This window comes from Lampetra fluviatilis, chromosome 21 (genome assembly GCF_964198595.1).
Source record: "Lampetra fluviatilis chromosome 21, kcLamFluv1.1, whole genome shotgun sequence".
NCBI classification, from domain to species: Eukaryota; Metazoa; Chordata; class Hyperoartia; order Petromyzontiformes; family Petromyzontidae; genus Lampetra; species Lampetra fluviatilis.
The window spans coordinates 4,896,010-4,919,919 of NC_136295.1; the positions used below are offsets into that span (position 1 = coordinate 4,896,010).

Sequence of the window (23,910 nt, forward strand, 5' to 3'; positions counted from 1 at the left end):
GCCACTGGGGCTTATGCACTTTTAAATCAGCTATGCAGCAGCAGCTGCTGCAGCATCGGCATTGGCATCAGCAACGGTGGCGAGAGGTTAACTACCTCGCCTGGGATGGAGGGGGTCGTGGGTTTGATCCTGATCCTGACGCCTGCTGTATATTTGGAGTTTGCATGTTCTCCCCGTGGTCGCTAGGATTTTTATCCAGGCCCTCCGGGTTTTCCCCTTCACATTTATAAACATGCGTTTAGAGAATGTGTCTGCTATAAATTTCCACACGATGAGACATTTCGTTGAGCTGTCATTTGTGTTCAGGTCGCCTCTTAAAAAGAGCTACATAGCTCGGTGGGCCTTACCTGGTGAAATAAAAAGTTTATTTTTTTGTTAAATGACATTGGCTTGCAAATCATCATTATTAGATGCGTGTGCCCGCTTACTTTTCTTAAACAGCCAAAGCGATGCCGATGACTTGCATACGTTCTCTGATATACATTTGGTGATGCTGCTGCATTGGCAGTTTGGTGCTCGAGCACAATTAATGAATACCAAACAAAAACTCAACACATTTGTCAGTGACACAGCGGCCTTAAGACGAAAGCGATATAATATGCACTACATTTTGACCAATGGCCCTTCTTTGTCGCACATAAATGGTGCTATTTATACTATGAAGGGACATTTTTTATTTCAAGGCCACCGTGTTGTTGAGCGTTTACTCCGATATATATATGTGTCTTTCTCCTTCTGCCATGTTGCTCGAAGAGATGATGGCCGGTGGCGGAGGCTGACAATGGAGTGACGGCCAATGGAGGAAACGAGCCCAAGAGGACATCCAGTGGAGAAATGGAGCGATGCAAACGGCTTGTGTACCGGTGCCAGGTGTAGTGTTAGAAGGCGGGACCACACGAGGTGACAGAGGCTTGGAAAAGCCTACAGCCAGCAGTGGATTGACTGATAATAGCGATGCTCACTTGGAGGCTAAATAAGAGTTAGCAACGATGAAATCCCAAGTTCAATCCCAGGCTCCTGTTAAAATTTGTTTCCATGGAAATTAGATTATATTTGACTACGTAGAGGTTTGCTCATGGTGTTTGACATTCGCAATCCAAACATTGCAATTTCAAATCCACAGAAGCCACTAAAGTCAGGAGCATTTTGTGGAATTCAATAGTGACTGACCTGCAGTTCAAGGGTGATTTAATTTTCACCCAACCAGGTGGTGTTGTGGCAAGAGCGGCAGATGAAAGAGCGGCAGGTCGTGAGTTAGAACCCAGCTTTGAGGTCGCTTAGCCCCGTTATAATCTTACATCTGGGATGCCTAAAATGAGGACGACTCAGTGGAGATTAAACGACAACAAACCTAAGGATAAATACTGACCACTGCCATAGGATTCATGTGATATTTCTACCACTGCTTAGACCTGCCCAGCCGATGGCTAACATCCAATTTGGTAATTTCCACAAAGTGGTACTCATTGTTACCAACCTCAGAGAGGTAATGGGTTGAGTCAATCCCCAACTGGGATTTTAACTCTTTACTTGAGTGAACTGTTATAACCACATGCATCTCACTCATCTGAATGTAATCGTCGGAGGAAAAAAATACTCACTCCACTTTGCTGTCCAGCTCATAAGAGGTGCTGCTGGCCACTGACACCTGTGAAAATGAAAATTGCAACAGTGTGTTGATTTCAGAACAATGTATGGTCTTCATTTTTAAGCAAATGGCTACATAAATATTGATTCCGTAAAATACATCCGTATTCTACGGGAAAGCCTTCAAAGGGTACCGATTGGGTTTCAGGACTCTTTTTTTCACAAGGATGCCTGGGAACGTTTTCCCAGTTATTCTTAATGAGTATTTTGCACGTGGGGGGAAACCAGATTAGACGGATTAATGAACTAAAAATGATCCTATGTTTTTTTGTTGTTGTTTAATTAACTGGGGCCCCTTTAAAAAGAAAGGCTGCTGCCACCACCATGCCTCCCGAAAGGCAGGAAACCCCCTACACGCTACGCCCAAAGTGATATGGCTGATGATTTTGACAACATCACCAAGCCCTGCCCATCACCTCCCGTCCAGCGAGTGAGAGACCGGAGACTGTTTCTGTGATATCCAATTGGCCGAGTAATCAAACCAATAAGCGGCAGGGTAATCGACGATTTGGCTAATCGGAGAGAGCCCTTATCTGCTTTCATCACTCTGGGGTCAATAACACGAGCACCACATTATGGAAAGTCAACAGTGGCCATAATATAAAGATTGACCCTCGCCATGATAATGTGGAATTGACATCATTGGCTCAGGTTCACTCGTTTACGGTGCATGAAAGAGCACTAACTAGTGTTTCGTGACGAAGGCGAATGACTGCCTTTACTAAAAAACGACAACATTATATGAATCCTGATATGGGTGCATTTAGATGCCCATAAAAATCCAAAATGTATCAGTTGCGTTGTATACCAATGACATTTCCCTGCAGTGGTTTGATGCTCCAGTGAATGCGATCGTTCAGGAAGGACGTTCCATGTACCTCATGAAATGAACCCTTTGGCCAATCGACTGCTGGATGAGGGCCTCCTCCCACCCCATGCCGTACTGGTCGTAGGGGTTGACTTGACCATACTTCACCACGCTGACCGATGCTCATCGGTGAAGGCGAGGAACATAGACGAAATGGAAGCATAGTGCAGTACAACAGTGGAATGTTGCTGCATTGCTCTGTCCTGTCCACGACGGAGCCACGATAGCACAACCACGAGGATATAAAATAGCCTGCTCGAGAAAAGTCTTGCCGTGTACTCACAGCGCTGTTTGGTCGATTCGCGGCTGCCTTCGGGCTCTCCGGCTGCAAAGAAACAGACGCAGAAAACGTAGTCAACGCTACGAAACCATTCGCTCGACATCTCACATGGAAGCCGGCTTCAGAGGGTTTTTTGCCGCATGTGCCCGGTAACTCTCCGGCGCGTTTTTGGTTCGTGTCGTGCGGTTTGCTCGGCACGATGCATCCCCTCATGCCAGCGGACAAACCCGTGACTCAGCCCGAACACGCAACAGACGGAGTGCCGTGTGCAACCTTGACCCAGAACATGACGCACATCCAAGTGTCTCACTGCGCAAACAAGCGATGGGACGGCGGCGTGATCTCTGTTGGCAGCCCAGTGTCTAAATGGTGGAAATTCCACATTCCCATGGCAATGGGCAAGTATCGTAGGATGATGACAAAGTGGTACATATTTAATCAACTCATCGACCGAGTGAACTTCTCATGGAAATAAATCGTGACCTTACGATTCCAGTGTGTCACATATTCGACTCACCAGGCAATTAGGTAGAGGCAGTGATGTGAAAAGTTCGGATATGTGAACATCTATGAAAAGTGCCAGTCACACCGTGGACACGTACTGCAGAGGGTGTGGGCGGTTAATTGGTTCAGGGTGGAAATGTGAACGTCAAATATCCGATTAGCATGGTAGGATACATGTGGTGTGAAAGAAGTTCAACATTTAACATTTTCAGTATTTTATAGGGGGGAAATTTAAATATCTGGATTAAAGCAAAACCAAAGTGTGTGATGGGGGTAACACTCAATCCCATGCAGATGGAACAGGTGTGATCCACATTTGCCATACCGCCATTTCTTGGCGAGTCAAAGCATGGCACCTCAATGCCCACGGGACAGAAGGTTTCGCAACATTTGTGGCAGTGATCCACCAACTGTCACTGCCTCCACAGCGTTGGGTCACAGGCCACGTGCCAGGCCGCCACTTCCCGTCTCAGACACACACACGGGTAATAATGCTTTAAAGACACAAGAGTAAAAAGTGAAACATTTACGTGATATTTCGATGTAAAGCTTTCGTGACTGCAGGGATTCATCTTCTTGGTTCTTTCGGTAAAGTCACGTAGAATGGAAATAATAAAATAATAAAAATAAAACATAATAAAATAATTCTCACGACGTTTCGGCCACAACGCAAGCAGCCGTCCTCAGGTGAACTCTGTCTTCTCGACAGACCTGTTCTTCACCTGAGGACGGCTGCTTGCGTTGTGGCCGAAACGTCGTGAGAATTATTTTATTATGTTTTATTTTTATTGTTTTATTATTTCCATTCTACGTGACTTTACCGAAAGAACCAAGAAGATTTACGTGATATATTCTGCCTTCAACAAGAACACTTCTAAGCACCACCAATGTTCTGCCTCCAGACTCAACATCTCACATTGCACGCAGACCACTACTGTACACCACTGGTTGTACCCTTGAGAGAGAAAAAAGTTGATATGTGTCCAGCTCTCATTTAACAACAATTATAGCGCCTGGCACTTGAGGCAACAGCAGTGCTGATATAGAGCTTGGATTCATTTTCAACGGTATTAGTCACATGATTTAAGAGAATGGTGCTCTTTATTAAGGGAGAAATACATATGGCGAGTTGCCAAATAAGAGTGTCAATAATTCTCTCTCTCAGTCCACATTCTCACACACACAAACACTCTCTATTCCTGCGTATCCTTTGTCATCACGCATGTGGTACAAGTCTGATCCATCACAAATTCTCGACTCGGGTTGCAGTGTTCACATTCGTATGGTAGGGGCCAGTTTGTCTCGAAGACTTCCTTCCCAATAAGTGGGTTGATCCAGCACTCATGTTTTCTCCTACAACATCAGAGTGCAGCGCCACATTAAATACGCACTACAATAACAATAGTTTAAAGCGATTTGAAGCATTTGGGGGGGGGGGCAGAGCTTTGTGACGTCATACTTGAGGGGGGGTCTGACTTTTTGTGACGCCGTGTGACGAGGGGGGGGGGTCAAAAATCGTCCAAAATCGCGTGACGTAATTTATGGACGACCACTCACTCTCACCCACTCACTCACCACACTACAGGACAAAACACTTCTATCTGAGCGCCTTCCCTCACCCTGCTGGACTTTGGAATCCCCTCCCATGTTCTCTTATTCCAAATTCTAAATATACAAATATATTTCAAACAACAATGGGGCTCTGCTCAGCTAACTGCGAACTCTATGCCACTGGCAAAACGTCCCTCATTCCCATGGTGTGCGCAGTCTGTTCATAGAAAAGAAAAACATCGTTCTTGTTTACTACAAAGTTGTACTCGCTTTATCGATCCTAGAGGGATGATAGGCGAACACCAAGACTAACACCAAGCAGTATTCTTACTAAAATCTTCTGCTTGTGAGTTGAATATTTTAAATCACATCCGCGACCTGGCTGGATTAAGCAAAAAAAACAGTGATAGTCAATATCGCACCACCTAAAAATCACGTAAAGGGAAATAATATTATTATTATTTTTATACAGCGAATTTTACCAGCAATGATATCCGTAGCATATTTAAACGTAAAACAGCTGGCAGGAGCGTAGAGGCCAAAGGTCATGCTAACAAACTGCGTAATAAAACTGGCAGTAAGGGGCCTCCCCGGGAGGCTTAGAGAGTCCCATGATCATTTCACGAGGAGGGTCCATGACAGGCACCGTTAGAGAGGTCGGGTGCCCTGACTCACGTTCAAGAACGGACCAACGTGCTCCTAGCCAACGCCTTTTGAGGGTCAGAGGTGTTTGGCTATGCCTTCACATGTTTGGGTAAGGTCTGCGAGCCTTAAACACACACGGCGAGTAAAACACATCGGAGGGAATTACTTAAAGGTGGTAAAAGTCTTCCGTTACTGTTTGCCGCGCTGTGCAATTGCTTTAATCATCACCATCAGCCATGGTCAATCTACTGCTGGACGGAGGCCTTCCACAGCCACCTCGAACGATCCTGTGATGTTAATTATACACTGGTCAACAAAATAAAGAATTTTTTTCTGGCCTGGACTTTTGCAGCTGTTTTAGACTAATTTCAGGGTGCTGATTCCAAATCTGATCTCAGATTTGCTCTATCACATCTCATTTTATGCTATCGGCATACCCCATTTTCATTGATTTTACCCGAAATTAGCTCTGTCACTCATGATTGCAAGTTGTTGCGAGTCAGTGACTGCTTTAGTGTTAAAATATGGTGCTGTATTTTTAGGATAGTGTGTTTATAATATCATTTTATGTAGATATCCACATTTTATTTAATCTTTTTCTTCTGCAGTTTTTATTGAAAATGCAATATTTGATATCTCAAAAACCTGACAAAAACTGATGCCAGATTTGGAATCAGCACCCCACAATTACCTTAAAACCGTTGGAATACCTTATGCCTGAAAAAGTGTGTTGACCAGTGTTATAATCGACCCAGCACTTGCACAAAAATGGACGTCGTTGCCCCATCTCCTGGATGCACGTCGTCTCTGAAGTATTCCATTTGCTAGCTGTTTTTGGTTTTGTTTTGTCAATTATGAAGAAGCCAGCCAGGTGGCTCCATGACGATAGCGTCCAACTCACAATAGGAAGCATGTGAGTTCAATTCCTGGTCAGGTGTCGATTGACTTTAACGACATGCCTTCGAGGTGAACGTCCTTCAAAAGGAATGTGGAATTTCCACTTCCGATCCAAGTCCACCAACAACGATGAGCGCTGCTCCAATTCTCATCCGAGCGGGGAGACACTTGTGAGTGTATTTTTTCGTGTTCATTGCTAATAAATAATGATTTCAAAGCCCAGCAACGATAAACCTGAGGTAGTAATCACAGAGAAACATTTTATTATTATTATTTTATTGATTCAAAAATGCAAAGTATTATTATTTTCAGAAATTGTGAAATTATGGGCAGCTTTAAAAATGAAATAGGTAGGTAGGTCACTTGAGTCGTTGTTAAAACTCCACTCGATACATGCCTTCGTCCTATGTTGATCTAAGTATCTTCCGGATTTCTCACATTTTTGGCCACGAGTGAAAGAATGCGGGACTGGGGTGCACGGATGATCTGTTGATATGGCTGAGAGGGGGGCCAGGGGAAGGACATGGAAATTAGAACTCTTTCACCGCCCCTGCTCCCTCAACCCAACCACCTACAAACCCACCCAGCAACTGCCCCACCACCACCAACGACCAACTACTGCTCTCAGGCGCAGCAGTAAAACTGTTCAAATTAAAACCGCCTTGGTTACAGATTGCAGGTTATGTCCTCTGGTTGCAGTGTGGTGCATACGTTTTAAAACATTTTTGGGTTGTGTTTGTTTTGTCTCGCCCCCCCTCCCCCCACCGTCGCCCACCAAAGTCGTTAGGATCCTCCGGAGCTTCTGGGATTTCCTGCGTTCCATGGGAAAGTCGCCGCCGAATGCGATTCTCCGTGGCAGCGGAGGAAGTGCGAAATTGTAAATTGGCTAAACGTGGATATTAAAATCCCTCATGGAATTTGCAATGAAAATTGGCCAAACAAAATTTCAGATAAGGAATAAAGAATGTCCATTCAAGTTGAAAATCACAATGCATTCCACAAAAGTTTAAGCCATTTTAATACCCATAAATATCCCAATTAAAAGATACAATTCCCAGGAGAAAACAAGAGCGAACATGACGTTTGTAAGGCTGTAAAAATATGTAAGGTACAAAGATAGGATGTTTAATTTTGGAAAGCGCAAGAGCGAATGTTTCACCACGTTATAACTTTGGCCACAAACTACAGAAGCAGCTATCTCCAGATGCATTGTGGGATTTAGATATGGGCTCTCCGATTATTAAAATGAACGATTACTCGACAGAGTATTGGTTTGATTTACTCGAACAATCGGATAACACAAGAATACTCTTTAGTTCTTTCGGTAAAGTCACGTAGGTAGAAAATAGAATAAAATAAATCACGACGTTTCGATCGCAACACAAGCGGTCGTCCTCAGAATAGTTTGAAGGAAAAAAAGGTCTCGCCTCTGTTCCAATGTGTGACGCTGGACGGGAGGTCACAGGCAGGGGCTGTTGACATCATCGGCGTCATCAGACACGTCACGTTAGACGTGGCTTTAAGAGGCGGCCGCCAATTTTGAGGGCCCCAAGTAATCGACCTCAATAAAGTCGTTGAGTATAAGTGTGAGTCAATTAATTGACATAATTGACGAATTGCCCCAGTTCTAGTGGGACTTCTCCGAATACACAATAAATAACCCCTAGCAATAACAAAAATAATTGAGTTAAGACCGTTGCAGTGCCTTCAAATTCAATACTCTTAGTTTTTTTCGGTAAAGTCACGTAAGTAAAAAGTAATAATAAAATAAAATAATAATAACTTAATATAACTAAATTAAATCACGATGTTTCGGAGGCAACACAAGTCTCCGTCTTCAGGTGGGACCGTCACAACCAAATTTACTGTATCATAAATTTACTGTATCATCTTGGTACAGTAAATTTGGCTGTGACGGTCCCACCTGAAGACGGAGACTTGTGTTGCCTCCGAAACGTCGTGATTTAATTGAGTTATTTTCATTTATTATTATTTTATTTTAGTATTATAAATTTTTACCTACGTGACTTTACCGAAAAAACCTAAGAGTAAGAATCCTTGCAGTCACGAAAGCTTCAAATCTAGAATTCAAATTCAATGTTGTGAATTAACCAAACTGAACTTTTCTTTTCCACCCTGTAATTAAATCCATTATCTTTTCTTCTTGTTCATGAACAATAATCAGCCCAGCCGCTTCAAGGTAGGGTTGGTGGATCACGCATAGATAGAGCCAGGGCTACGTTTCTCACCCGATATTTTCCAGAACGCTGCTAGGCCGGCCTAGAGTAGGGTTTATCGCTATAAGGCACTATCACTAGAGTACAAGGTACAACTATCCATTACAATCCATTATCATGGTGTGTCGTACATTTAACCATAAGCACTACTCACGCACATGTGTTTTTTTACCCACAACCGCAGACACAATCTACGGATCATGAAGACAAAACAAGGCAGGATTGATGCGGTGTGCAAAAATAATTTCCATAACAGCGTTTCGGACTGTCCCTGGTAATGAGTTTATGGCAGAAAACATAATTCCAGGCATAACGTGTCCATGCCGAGAACACGCTTCCGATGCCTGGTCGTCGACGAACCGGTGGCAAAAATCGAATTAGCGGCATTAGCGATGTTTGCTGCGTTGATGTGGGGGAGAAGAATGGCACGTGACGTGGACCAAGCGGACAAACATGCAGAGACCCAGGCAAAAAACCTGTGGCCATCTGTGCACTAACTACATTATCTGATAGTGTTGGCCTCCATAGCATCGGGTCTGTAATTTCATCTGACTACAACGAGCTGCTCCAGTTATATCTCATTCAAGGAGCAGTTGGCATCCACACATGGTTGAAGAAAAATTTGAATGATATGAAAGCATATACTCTGTGCGTTTGTTCATATACTACAGAGTGTATATTTATAAAGTTGTCGTACGTTATTCAAGAGAATTTGTGGTTGATATGTTAATGTTCTTTTAACACACCGTCCAAGTCTCTGTTCAGCATCAATCGTCATGACACGCCGGCACAGTAATGGCTAACTCTTCTCGAAGACAGAACAATACAGAGGCACAAGGAACCACAGACAATAGGGAAAGCCAGCAACCAGCTGGTCAGCTGGCATCAAATTCTCCCATAAGCTCTGCAAGTCCTCTATATATATGAAAGTGTTTTGGATACTTAAAAAAAGTGGAAGCAAACTGGAGCAACACCCACACGTGCAAGGGGGCAGCACCCTATCCCATGCAGATGGAACAGGTGGAGTCTAGGTTCAGCTGTACCGCATTCTCCTGGCGGACCAGGGGATAGCACCTTCTCGACACCAACGGCAACAGCAACGTCTTGTGTGCGATCCACTAACCCTAATTGCCTCCACAGCACTGGATTACAGGCGTGCGCTACCGCGGCCTGGCAAAACAGGTGTCAATGAAGGTATCATGCATTGTTAAAGAACTATATATAATTCGACTGAATTTAGAGCTGTATGGGTGAATGTTGGAATTAAGTGAAAATTTACGTCTTTGCTAAGAAAACCGAAAAAGCATTTAGTGATTGTTAACAGCGATCAGGAGCGTGTGAAACACGTGTAAAGACGGTCACTGCATCGCACGCTTTCAGATGCGCGTTTGCTACCATCTGGAATGCTCTTCCTTCCGATATTAGGAAGCCATTGAAGCTATGCCCTTTTAAATAATATAGATTGAAAACTCATTTCTTTATAACTCCTTTGTGTTTAGTTTGTTATCCCCCCCCCCCACCTCCGATTAGTACAGTTCACGACGTAAGGTGCAAAAGATGTTCTAAATACATACACACTAATGCCACATCTGTGTTTCAGGTAAAATCGGGAAAAGGAGGTACACATGTACCGGAAGTGAGTGAACAAGTTAATGAGGCAGGCCACTTCTATGGACTTTTGAATATAGATGGAAAACTCATTTCTTTAGAAGTGCTTTTTGTGTTTAGTTTGTTGTCCTTCCCCCACACCTCCGATTAGCACGATTGGCTATGTACGATGCGAAAGAAGTTCATTACATATATACATACGAGCAGAGATGCTGGCAAACACCAGGGACTCCCCCCCCCCCTATCTCAACTACAGCTGGGCCGCCCGAGTAATGCGTTTATGTAATCGATTGCTCTACCGATTGAAGCGGTGTCAGTCCCATGATCCGGCTAATCAGATAACACAACCCGCACAAGATACTGGAGGTGGAGACGAAAAAAAATCCTCACCTCTGCTCCCAGCTGTGGCGCTGGACGGCGCGTTGATGGGCAAGGCTTAGCAACCTTCAGCCTCATCACGCGGGGCGTGGCTTGCAGAGGGTTTCCAGCATTCGGGAGGCAGGGTGTAATTTTTAAAGGCACTCGAGTAATCGACCGCAAGGACGGCGGTCGATTACAATTTGTCGTCGGTAAATCTAATTGGTTGACTAATTCTCCCAGATCTAATGTCAATGCGGCGTTGTGCAGCTGTGCGCATGACTGCGTCTGCATCGACCACAGACTCTGCCTGCCGTCATCACAGTTTGATGCCGAGCTGTTTATTTCGCTTGCGATTTCATTTGACTCACAGCCTCCTCTGTTCACACACTGGTGCAGTGGTCACCCTATACCTGTTTAATGTTTCTGTAACGTAATTTTAGAATTGCACAGTGATATATCTGAAAATAATCTGCTCCAGCCAAATCATGCATTATTTAACATTGATTTATGTTCGTGCGATTTTTTTTTATTTCTCATGTGATGACAAGGTTGTTTTTAGTTCTGATTCTTTTTCCTTCATTACTCTACTTTACTTTAATAATTTTTTTCTTTCTTTTGTCATGTTGGTGACCCGGGTCCCTCTTGCAAATGAGACTCTATCCCTGGTCCCTTGAGTTATTGACCTGGTTGAACAAACATAAACTTGAAATATTCTTGGTTCTTTCGGTAAAGTCACGTAGAATGGAAAAAAACCAAGTTAAAAAAGCTTTAAATCAACATAAACTTGAAACTTAAGGCTCATGCCTAGCAATGAGAAACGTGGTTGTGGAATTGGTGAATCACACAGAGATGTAGCTATGATGAGCATAAGCTCAATACGGCAGTGCCTATGAGAGGCAGTACAGCAAGGACATTTCCACTGTATCCTCATAGATTTGTATGTTTCGTCCAGAAGCTCCGATTAAATGGGTTGTACCGATGCATCGAGTTGTCATTTAGCGTTCATCTTCACGCTCACGATACAGCAGACATCGAATCACGTGTTTCAAATGTACGTGTTGAGATTAATATAAGTTCCATGCAATGACGTCACATGACCCTGCTGGCTGCTATGCTCATGACAATGTCAAAAACAATGATTGATTGTTGAACAGAATTACGACCGCCAATCATGACAATTGAATCATGAGAGGAGGGGCAAATCAATAAACCCCATACTCTTTGGTTCTTTCGGTAAAACCCCAATTGGTTACTGGCCAATCCTAAAACTACCCCGAAATTTTTTTTCGAAATATCTTGTGTAGAACCTCACGAAAATCAGTCTTAAAACTGAGTGAGGCTTTCGCGCAATGGAGCTATGCACTTTTAAATCTAATTTGAAAACTAACATATATATATGCCGCCACCCACACCTGACTCTTTCCAGATTATGGGCACGTTTCAAAATGTGCGATCTCAGTTCTGACAATGAGACGCAATGTTTTACTTGCATGGCACAGGCTCTTCAGTAGCACCCTTTACAGATATGAGCATCGGTGACTATATTCTGCAAGTTTAGAACTCATTGTTTCGTGTTTATTTTGTTGTCTTTCCCCCGCACATCCGATTATCGTGGTTGGCTAAATAAGGTGCGATATAAGTTCAACGTATGTACACACACATGTGTTGGGATGTCCTTTGCAAATCCAGTGATGTACGTAGCGCCCCTCCCGAAACCGCATATGTCCTTGGGGTTGTCTAACCATTCTTGGCCACGCTGGTCAGTGCGGGTTGGTGATGGGTAAGGTGGGAGGGAGGTGGACCCAGTCTGGTTCATGTACCACCCGCCGCTGAATGTTAACCATGGCTGGGAATCAAACTCAGGGCGTCGGGGTAACAGCGCAGTGCACTAACAACTGCGCCACTGCTCCACCCCCTCCATTATTGTTTACACACATGAACGTCACCTAAATAAAGGGTTAACGGCGCTTAAAATCATGCCCACTTGAGTATTGTTTTAGAAAGTTCAATTTCACGCTACACAAAGCACCCGAATTCCCACAGCGAGCATAAACATTAAACAAAAAACAATAGAACATTTATTTATATTTCACTGTAAATATTTCCGTCTCTGCCAACTCAATTTCAATTGTTAGTCGGATGATATAACGAATTGAAGAGATTTCCATGAAGGTCTCTCTCAGCAAATGGTGAGGAATATCGGCCTTCAGAAGATGACATTATGAAACTACTTCTAAAGTAGATGTGCTCTCAAGAAAAGTAGTTTTTTTGTCACACGGCAATTAGGTACAAATATGTATTCTTCAGAGCTGGAATTTACCAAATTCGGTGACAAGCATAATTTATGATACTGTTTTTGTGCAAGTCATTGGTGACTGGGTTTGGACCGGTCAGTTGAGAAGCTGGTTCAATCACGGGTGGTTGACACATGGAGTCGCACTTGTACGCTGGAGGCTCAGTGGTCCAGACACGGTAATATTTCTCTGAACACAATACATTACAACCTTTGGCTGTAAAAAAAACGAGACGGCGGTAAGTAAGGCAGGCTGTCTTTCATCCCGGCCTCATGAGAATGCAGGTCGCAACGATACATCTTCATTTGTCAAAACACTCACAGACAAAGAGAAAGTACAGCTGGGTGGGCTTAACCATACAAAGAGTAAATATATATATAATGCAATACAACGAATGAGTGAAACCTGAACTCTTGACTTACAGAGGCACGGCTTACCGATCGCTGCAAATCCATTAGATGATGAGGTGTGAACTGTGCTCGGTGGTACAGGCGTGAGTGAGAAAAGAGTCCAGCCGTATCATGTGTGACTCAAGCAGTATCATCGTCACTATCACCACCACCACCACTATCATTACTGACCACGACTGTCATCGCTACCATCATGGTTATCACATTGATGATGATCACCACACAACCTCCACTATCATTACTGCCGTGACCACGACTGTCATCACTACCATCATGGTTATCACATTGATGATGATCACCACACAACCTCCACTATCATTACTGCCGTGACCACGACTGTCATCACTACCATCATGGTTATCACATTGATGATGATCACCACACCACTATCATTACTGCCGTGACCACGACTGTCATTGCTACCATCATGGTTATCACATTGATGATGATCACCACTACCACCACCACTATCACTACTGCCGTGACCACGACTATCATCACTACCACCACCATCATTACCTGTTCATCGCTGTCACCTCCGATGCGCAGGCATTCTACCTTTCTCGCAAAATCATGTTACAGGAGTCTTTTACACGACCAAAAAACTACATTTCTGCCAGGTTAAGATACACATTTTTGGCAATGTTAAATGGCAAAAGCTTGCTGGCAGGAGATCATGAGAGAGAGAAAGAAAGCCAGGTGTTATGGGTTAACGCGCCGTGATGGCTTACAGATGCACCACCTGCACTCCCCACTGCGCTAACTCATCAAGTTTTATCTCCACCACGCTCTCCTCAGTCTGACAAATACAAAGATCCCCCGCATAGCCTCCACAGACTGTCCGGGCAAGTGTTGCTACAGCGAGCAACTATTACGGTCGGCACGACGAACGAGGGAGGGTGTTGTTATGACTTGCACCACAGCCACAGCCACCTTTGTCTCCCCCGTCCCCGTCTTTACACACCACAACAGCCACTCATTCGAGGCTGCTTCGACCTGGATGAGGCCCCCAGCGTCCGTTCAGAGACCGCTCGCCACAGATGTTCGACTTTCTCCACGCCTGGGAATTGAACTCGGGCCGTCATGCTCATAACGCAGTGGCGCTGAGCACGACTGCTCGTCGTACTCACGCCAGCGAGCACACACCATTTAGATAGTTGCATAATGCGTGATGTGCACGGCACGTCATGCGTGCGAGCCACTGATAAGGACACGTGCGTGAATGAAATGAGCTGCACGATCTAAACAAGCAAAACCTGAGCTACACGCAAAGTGACCTTTCCCCAGAAAATGTCAACTTGAATATGTCACGCGACAGAACAGATTCGGCTGAATTGGTCTGACACAGAGTTCGATCGCTGCGAGTTCACACCGTGGTTTGTGATTGACTCTGACCATCATCCTAGTGTGGTCGATATGAATGCATTTCTCTTCAGGGGCCGTCCATAAATGACGTCACGCGATTTTTGACGATTTTTGACCCCCCCCCCTCGTCACACGGCGTCACAAAAAGTCAGACCTCCCCCCCCCCCGTCAAATATGACGTCACAAAGCTCTGCCCCCCCCCCCCCCCCAATTAAACTATTGTCATTGTAGTGCGTATTTAATGTGGCGCTGCACTCTGATGTTGTAGGAGAAAACATTTATTAAAAAGTCTATTTAATGAAGTAGAACGTGTTGTCTATATTTATTTAAAGTTGCGCATTTTGATGTGACGTCACATTTCTCAAACCCCCCCCCCCCTCGTCACACATCGTCACAAATGTCTGACCCCCCCCCCCCCCCAGGTGCGTTACGTCATTTATGGACGGCCCCTTATGAGTGGCCTATAGTATATGCCCTACAGTATGACTATTCTGGTCCCCGCCATAGCAATATGAAATGTCCACCACTCGCTCAATTCAGATAAGCGCCACGCAAACACAAACTTGAGACACTTGAAATGTTGACTCTTGCTTGCTGGAGGCCGTTGCCTTGTTGATATTTGGCCCTATCGTCGGAACGAGGAATATACACTACTGGTACAATGTGAGAAATTGGAGATTATCACCATTACTAGCCCGTTTGAGTGGGATATTAATAGCCAGTGCTCTGCACGTGATGTGTGCATGCTTGTATTGTGCACTCCGAACTCGGCCACCTGAGTTCGATTCCCAGCGATCGCCATCAGCAGTAGCGGGTGATATCTGAACCAGTGCCAGGCCTCCTAAAGTGTTGACATTACTTCATCACAATGTGATATCCCACTTCTCACGCACAACGTTACAGAAGACTCCGGGGCCGGCCCAGGACACGCTGGCGGGACGATGTCGCTCGGCTGGCCTGGGAACGCCTGGGAATTCCCCAGAGAAAACTCGAGTCTGTTTATAGCAGTGTATAGTGCAGTAGTGTATAGTGCAGTAGTGTAGTGTATAGTGTAGTAGTGTAGTGTATAGTAGTGTATAGTGTAGTGTATAGTGTAGTGTATAGTGCAGTAGGGTAATGTAGTGTAAAGTGTAGTCGTGGATAGTGTAGTGTATAGTGTAGTAGTGTATAGTGTAGTGTATAGTGTAGTAGCGTATAGTCGTGTAGTGTATAGTGTAGTCGTGATAGTGTAGTGTATAGTGTAGTAGTGTATAGTGTAGTAGTGTATAGTAATGTAGTGTATAGTCTAGTCGTGGATAGTGTAGTGTATAATGTAGTAGTGTACAGTGTAGTAGTGTATAGCAGAGGTGTGGACTCGAGTCATGTGACTTGGACTCGAGTCAGACTCGAGTCATGAATTTGATGACTTGCGACTCGACTTGGACTTGCATAATAATGACTTTGTCCCACCTCTGAGATGTGGACTCGAGTCATGTGACTTGGACTCGAGTCAGACTCGAGTCATGAATTTGATGACTTGCGACTCGACTTGGACTTGCATAACAATGACTTTGTCCCACCTCTGGTGTATAGTAATGTAGTGTATAGTGTAGTGTATAATGTAGTAGTGTATAGTAATGTAGTGTATAGTGTAGTGTATAATGTAGTAGTGCTATAGTAATGTAGTGCTATAGTCTGTCGCTAGGAAATGGGAGGTGTGGACCGTCCACTACTCAGCACGCTGCCGCCGCGACCCTGACCAGGACAAGCGGACTGAGAAACGAACAAAAGAGCATCCTCCTGTCACGACTTAACAATAATAGAAGGTTATTTATTTTTCGTTTAGGCCAAATCAATAATGAATAATAATATTGGAATGCGAAATCCTGTTACGTAAACAAAAGAGCATTTTCAAGATGCCGTATTTTTTTTTTTAAGCAATTGACAGGCAAAGTGTATTGAGAAGGATATGAAAGCAACATTGTTGTTGTTCAGTCAAAAGGAATTCTTAAACTTGGGAAAGAAATGTACAATCTTCCCATTGGATGCAAACAGAATATATTTCAGCTGGTAAGGCTTAAACACGTCAATATTATTAATCATTGGTCGTTTCTGCGTGGATTAAATATCGGCCGTTCTATAGGATTCGTGGCGGGGGTGGGTGCGTCAAGCGTACGTACGCAGGTGGGGAGGGGGGGGGGTGTAAAAAGTCCGCGTACGTACAGGGAGGGGGGTAGGGGTCAAGTTTTGACAGATTTTTGCGTACCTACTAAATGGATGTCCCCTATCTGCGTGTGTGTGTTTAGTTTTATTGACACAGCACAATTTTCTGTCTAATTATAAACTCTTAATTCGTGAACACCCTGCATCATCGTAACCATTGTAATGAATAAAGAGAAGCGCATCTCAGCAGGATTATTGTAACCACCAGTAGCAGTATCAGCAGTCTACCCACTGTTGAAACACGAGACGCAATATCACCACGCGCATCGTCAGTAGTCAAGGTCTATCCACTGCTGCACGAATACATCAATATTATTTTCATCATCATCAGCAGCAGCAGCATAAGGAGCCTTAATCTGTCCACTGCAGGATGAAGGCATCATCATGCATATCACCATGAGTCTAGGTTGATCCACTGCTGCGTGAGGGTGTCATAATCACGACAATCATCATAATCAATGCATAATAGTCTACTGCTGAACAAAGGTGATGCATTGCATTGTTGTGAATTCCCTAACGACGCAATTCTGCGTCCCCAGAGATATCTGACAGACACGCCGATTCGTCGCGGTCGTGCGTTTCATTTTTCGCTGTTGAGAAAACCACGACGCTCGCAATTTTAAAACCAACAATTAAATGTTCGAGACGTTCGAACGTTTTGTCAGCACTCAACACGCGCGCACGTGACACGCGCGCACATGGCACGCGCACGCGCGCGCCCACTCCCCGCGCCATCGCTTACCTGCGCCACGCACGACATGCACACAATCTCCGCCGTGCGCCTCTTCCGACCCCACAGTTTGGGCAGCCGCAAGGAAAGGGACGGCATCTTGGGGAGCTGGACCAGGCGGAGATCCCCGACAGCTCGGGAAGTCCACCGCGTGTGTGGTGGGGGGCGGGCGGGCGGCTCGCCACAATGTACGAAGTAAAAAAAACTACTCGCGGAGGAAAACACACACCCAGCTACATAGCAACTAACTGATTAATCACTGGGAGTGTCCTTCCGAGCACACAGTTGTACTGCGTGCACGCGTGCGTGCGCGTGCGTGCGCGCGCCGAATGCCGTATTGCTGGCAGCGGGGGGGTGGGGGGTGGTGTGACTGTTATGGGCTGGGTAGTTTTCCTTCCCCGCAGCGTCTGGGCTGTGGCGTTTGCAGCGCAGTGGGCTCGCTAATGTGAGAATGTCCCGGGAATATGGATGCAGCTTGGGTGTGGTTTGGGGCGGGAAGTGCGGTTTGGCCCCGTCCACTTGGGTTGACGTTGGGGGCCAGCCGGGGTGCTTGGTGGAAGTGCTGGCGATTAGGGGACACGGGCTAGGAGGGAGGCAGTGAGGGAGGGGATGAAACGAGCGACCGATAACGGCAGGCAAGCTCAGCAAGGGAAGCCCTGCGGAGAATGGTTGGTAGAGGCCAACGCGTTGGGGTGTTCGTGTGATCATGAGTGGACAAGCACGCGTATCATCCGAGCAATGGGAAAGTCAGTTGCAATATAAAACAAGCAGTCGACGATAGAAAGTATTGATGAGCCAATATGTTTTGTTGTGTTGCTACGAAAGCACTTCGCTGTAATCTCTGAAGCTGGTTGACCGCAAGATTCCTCGGTATTCTCATCAAACAGGCCACGTTTGTCAATATTTGCTCATTGCTACAAGTATGCGAGTTTGTGCAAGAACACACAGCCAGAGTGTCTCTTACTCAAATTAGGGATGCCGAAGGTCCTCATCGCTGCTGAAATTACTAAACTAGTGGTGGGAATTCCACGTTCCCATGGCAAGGGCCAGTCCATTTATAGGGTGGCCAAGGACGACTTGCCACAAAGTGGTACCTCGGAATGAAAGGCTGTCGACACCCAACCAGGATTTAAACTCGTAATCTTCTGATTGTGAATCCTGCACTTGACCAGACGCAATGAATACAACCTTCATGAAGGCAAACATGCTGCAAACGATGCAGTGATTTGGGGGTTTTCATTTGAAGCTCAAGTAAATGCGTGGCTGCTCGAAGTCTGTTGTCCAGAAACTCACAGCAATATCATTTTGACGGAAACTGAAATAAATCTATAAAAGCCCCAGCTGCCTAATACGTTAGAGTTTATAGTGTGTTTTCATTCCAGTCTCAGTTACAATAAAATCTCAGTTTCAGCTACTGTTACAATTTCATTTTTCCACTTTTGGTCACAGTAATCAAAGTTTTATTCGTTTTTTTTTATTGCAAGCCAAACTACAAATCACATTTATACGAGTCAGGTCATAGCTTCCAAAAATGTAGGAAATAAAACCCACGCGCATTTTAGTTTGATGTTTCCCGGTGTTGCAATTGAGTGTTGGAGAGAGTGTAAATGTGTCAAGAGTATTTTACTTTTTAAAAAGCCAACAGTGTGAGGTGTGACCAGGTGGCTCTAGGTCAGTGCTGAGCTGGCACGGGCTGATATCTTGGGTTCTCATCCAGGCAGCCGTCTATGATTAAACCGGCTTCTTAAGTGTGGCGAGTTTATAGTGTCAGCCCGGTCAACTATGACTGCACACAAAAAAAAAACATCACATTCAAATTTGGCTCTGTGTCTTAAATGTTGTATATAATACAGAATTCAAATATTAGTCTGACTGCCATTGGACAAACATTGTTCTCGTATACAGAGTGAGTGGGAAATTGCTGACTTCTACTGTGTAGAACAGAGGTCACAAGCAGATGGCATCGCGGAGGTAACTCTGTGATATATGGGCCGTTCTCTAACATGAAGGGGTTGTGCTTCTCACGGTTTCATCGAATGACTTAGCACCGGAAGGACGATTGGGATAAAATTGGGAAGGGGGTGGAAATAGCATTCATGGTATTTATTTTGAAGCCAACAATGTGGTTTTCGCCATGAACCTAAACTCACGTGATTAATCAGCATGGCCGTAATTATTCAGGGGCACACATGTGTTCGTGTGAAAAATTCCGGCAATTATTGAGTGGGGTATGATCCATATTGGAAACTATGGGCTCGGGAGAACGTCTTTCCATCTGTGCCGCAGTGGTGAGACAGTGAAAGTAAGTCGGTGCAACTGTGGCGAGATGTTAACTACCTCGCCTGGTTACAGGAGGTAGTGGATTCGATCACGACCCTGACGCCTGTATATTTGGAGTTGCATGTTCTCCTCGTGGTCGTGTGGATTTTTCTCCGGGTCCTCCGGGGTTTTTCTCCAAATTTAGAAGCATGCGTTCAGAATATTTGGCTGCTATACATTTCCACATGATAAGCCACTTCGTTGAGCCATCATTTGTGGCCAGGTCGCTTCTGAAAAAAGCTGCATAGCTCAGTGGGCCTCATCTGGTAAAATAAAAGGAAATAAACAGTGCTGCCGGGTGAGCTTGAAGTCATGAAGCCACTAAGTCAGTGCCATTGGACTACTCTCGTGTTAAACACCAAATGGTGCAGCTGTCTGCATCCTGCACGGAGTGTTTGAACCATTTGAGTCGAACCAAAATGTGACATCCTTTATCAAATTCAGAACATACGATTGTATGTATGTTTAACTTCTATCGGACCGTAAGTAGCCAACCGTGCTAATTGGAGCTTCGGGGGGAAGGATAATAAACTAAAGCCACAAAGCAGTTCACAAGAAATGAGTTTTCAATGTATATGTAAAAGTGCATCGCTCCAGTGGCTTCCTAATATCGGAAAGAAGAACGTTATTGAGTGGCGTGATGTCCCATGCGTCATTCCAAGTGCCGTGAGCATCTTCCCTTCCAAAAACGCATTCGAGTGTTAAATCTAAAATATGGCAGAGTAAAAATGGCAAAGTTAAACCAAATTCAAAAGAGTTGTGTCCGATGCAGAAAATTGTAAAGGAAATATGGATTTCCCACCACTGGTTCATGGCAATCGATGTAGATTGGCACGACGATGACACTGTGACCCTTTACTGACAAAATGGAACGTGAAGTGGCTTTGTGAGGTCGTGAGTAACCGGGCTGGGACCATCGACGAACGAAGCCTCAGTACCTCCTGGAAACGATGGTGGCTGAAAACCAGATATTCAACGTCGGATCTCGGTGGTGTCAGCTGAGTTTGTCTGACATGGCCATTGTGACCACCCTTAAGCCACCGGACCCCCTCCAACTTCGCAGTTATTCTGGTCATTTACTGAACTTTTTTTCATAAACTTGCTCTTTTCAATGCGCGGAAGCAAATGATCTGATATCGCCACGGTGTCATCAGCGTCTAATATTGTGCCCTTGGCACACTGTGCGTGCGTGTTGTATTTATACAATCGGACATGACATAAAAACAAAACGCGACGAGCGGCTGAGCATACAGAAAAACGCACAAAGGGGAAAACAAATCGGAAAACAGTGCTACGAATGAACGAGTGAAACCCGACACGTGCGCCGTGAGCGCACGCCGCTCTAAGCTTGTTTTACATTCGTCGCTCATAAAATCTCGGAGGCAACGGGAGAACACGGCCACGTGAACCGTGCCCGCGTAGTATTGCACACACGCTCACTGCGTGGATCAAAATGCTCCGGTCAATGGCATCCAATGTCCCAGCAGCGTTGATTTAACACGCTTGAATCTGCGGATGAGACTCAGAAGGTCAAAACTGGTTTGGCGTTTTGGCTGCTTAAACAAATGTTGCTGAATAATATGGGTCTGGAAAGCCAATAGGCTGATGGACGAACAAATCTCGTGTTTATTTACGTGAAGTGCCATATAATAGATGCCAAGCAAATCATTTCAAAAAGCAGTGAATTCAGAAATTGGTTCTAATTTGGCCAGGTGGTGCTGTGTTACAGCACTCAACTCACAATGAGAAGGTGTCAGGTTCTTCACAACACAGATTTGGTTCGATCATTCTGTGACCGAACCCAAAAATCTATGATAAATCATATTGGCGGTGAAAACCTACGTGTTAAGTTTTACAATAGGAAGGCTGTAAGTTCAAATCCTTGTCGGCTGCCTGCTATGCCCATCACACCTCTGAGGTCTATAAGTGAAGCACCACGCTGTAGGAAATCAACAGTGACCCCCAGCACGGAAATGTGGAATTGACATCACTGGCTCAGGGTCGCCAACTGAGAAGAGCACTGCACGATTAGACTCATGGGAGTTCCAGTGCCGGATGATCCTGGTAGCAAAAGTAGCTACACATGTAGTAGCTACGGGCCCGCACTTTCAAGGGCCACGCGCTAAATGCTTTCAAGATATCAATTCCGGTTCAGTGATTCTGCACTTGCTCTATTACTATAGTACTATACCGACTTCAACTTTTATGAACAACTGGGTGTTTAAGGTTAGCGATTTGTCGTATTATCTGGCTGTATAGCAAATGAAAAAATACAATTACTTTACTATGCAAGTAAAACATGTGTGTTTTAATATTTACGTGTTTTCCTTTTAATTTAGGGCCCCTTTATAACATATGCTACAGGCCCGCACTAGCTGAATCCGGCACTGGGCAGTTCGACAATTAGAATACCACCTAAAATATCACAAAAATGTATTTTTTTTATTACAACTCAACGCGAGCCCGGTACAAAGCGCCGATCATAGAATGGAGGGGGGAACCACAAATTCCGCGAGCAACAACAGCCTGACTTCGGGGAGACGCAAAAAACGAATGTTTTTAATGAACACCTTTAACGCGGACCTCCTAAAATATCTCAGTGCAGGACATGTGACAATGATGAGTGCAGAAACCAAATGTTTTTTTTAAATTTGAGCATTTCTAGTCCGCCCCCCGCCCCACGCAGACACAAGACAAAAGAGCGCGTGCCTCGTACAGCGCATTCCTCCTCCGATATCGCACGGCGGCCGCACGCAAAACGGGGGCCGGCTGGAGGAACGCAATATGTGTTCCGCACGGCGGTGTTGGCACTCGCGCCCGCCGGCAGTCATGAGCCGAACGGAGCCGGGCGGCTCCCGTGAGGTGCCCATTGTGCCCGGCCGACACGCGTTCCGTTGTTGCGGGAGAGGATTTGGCCCGAGCGTGTGCCCCGGTGCTGGGAGAGAGGGCCGCGCCGCGCTGGCACGCCTGCGCACAGGATCGCGGTTGTGTCGCCACGCTCGCCCCGTGACAGTGCGGGCGTTGTGCACGGTCACGAGCGTTTTATACGGGTTCTTGTGCGATGCCAGATTCACTGAGCATTGTTTTATTTATATGAAAGGCAGCAAATAAAAAAAACATCTAAGTGTCTGTGTTCACACGGGCGTGAACGGGCGACTTTTCTAAACACTCTCTCATTGTACAGCCGGGGTGCAGAACCGTCGCCTCTCAGGGACGTGCTCAGATTCGATCATTAATACATTATTCTTTTGTTTGCCTTTTACTCTCGTTTGTATTGTTTCTGGCATATTTTCTGCCCCGTTTGTACAGTTTTCCTTGGAAGTGCTTGCACAAAGGATAGTAACATCTTATCCTGTGTTCTTTGGAATCTGGCACCGCTAACCGAAACGTAACTCTGATGTATAATGTGCACAGGGGCGCCACGGTAGTGAGACGTTAACTACTACGCCTGGTTATACAGAAGGGCATGGGTTCGATCGCGACCCTGACGCCTGCATATCTGGAGGTTGCATGTTCACCCGATTGTCGTGTGGATTTTTCTCCAGGTCCTCCGGTTTTCCCTCCACATATAGACACGTGCATTGAGAGTATTTGCTGATATAATTTTCCACATGATAAGCCACTTTGTTGAGCTAACATTTGTTACCAGGTCGCTTCTTAAAAAGAGCTAAATAGCTCAGTGGGCCTTACCTGGTAAAATAAAAAATAGTTTCCTAATGCTTTACATTATTTGTAAATTAAAAAAAAATTATCGGTATCTACACATGCGAATCTGCATTTATATTAGTTGGTGAATTCAGGCATGAGTACGCAACTATTTTATTTGTATGTTTTTTTTACTTTTAAGGGTGCTCGAAATAGAATGAGTATATTAATTAATCTATTATTCTTTCATAAATTAACATTATCTGATATTATTTGTCGCATTGGGAATGTGGAATTCCTCCTCTCGTGGCTTGAGGCAGAGGCGTAGCTAGGGGGGGGGCAAGGGGG

At 45.0% G+C, this 23,910-nt stretch overlaps 1 protein-coding gene across 1 annotated transcript in view; it reads right to left on the minus strand.

Annotated features, from left to right (window-relative positions):
- The window catches only part of LOC144938099 (tensin-3-like), a 42,057-nt gene extending 39,049 nt beyond the window's left edge, over positions 1-3,008 (minus strand). The window contains exons 1-2 of the mRNA XM_078865797.1: positions 2,799-3,008; positions 1,602-1,648 (exon numbers count right to left, since the gene is read on the minus strand). Of these exons, the coding sequence (XP_078721923.1) occupies positions 1,602-1,648; positions 2,799-3,008 (257 nt within the window). The remainder of the gene's footprint in view (positions 1-1,601; positions 1,649-2,798) is intronic.
- Between the last annotated feature and the right edge of the window lie 20,902 nt (positions 3,009-23,910).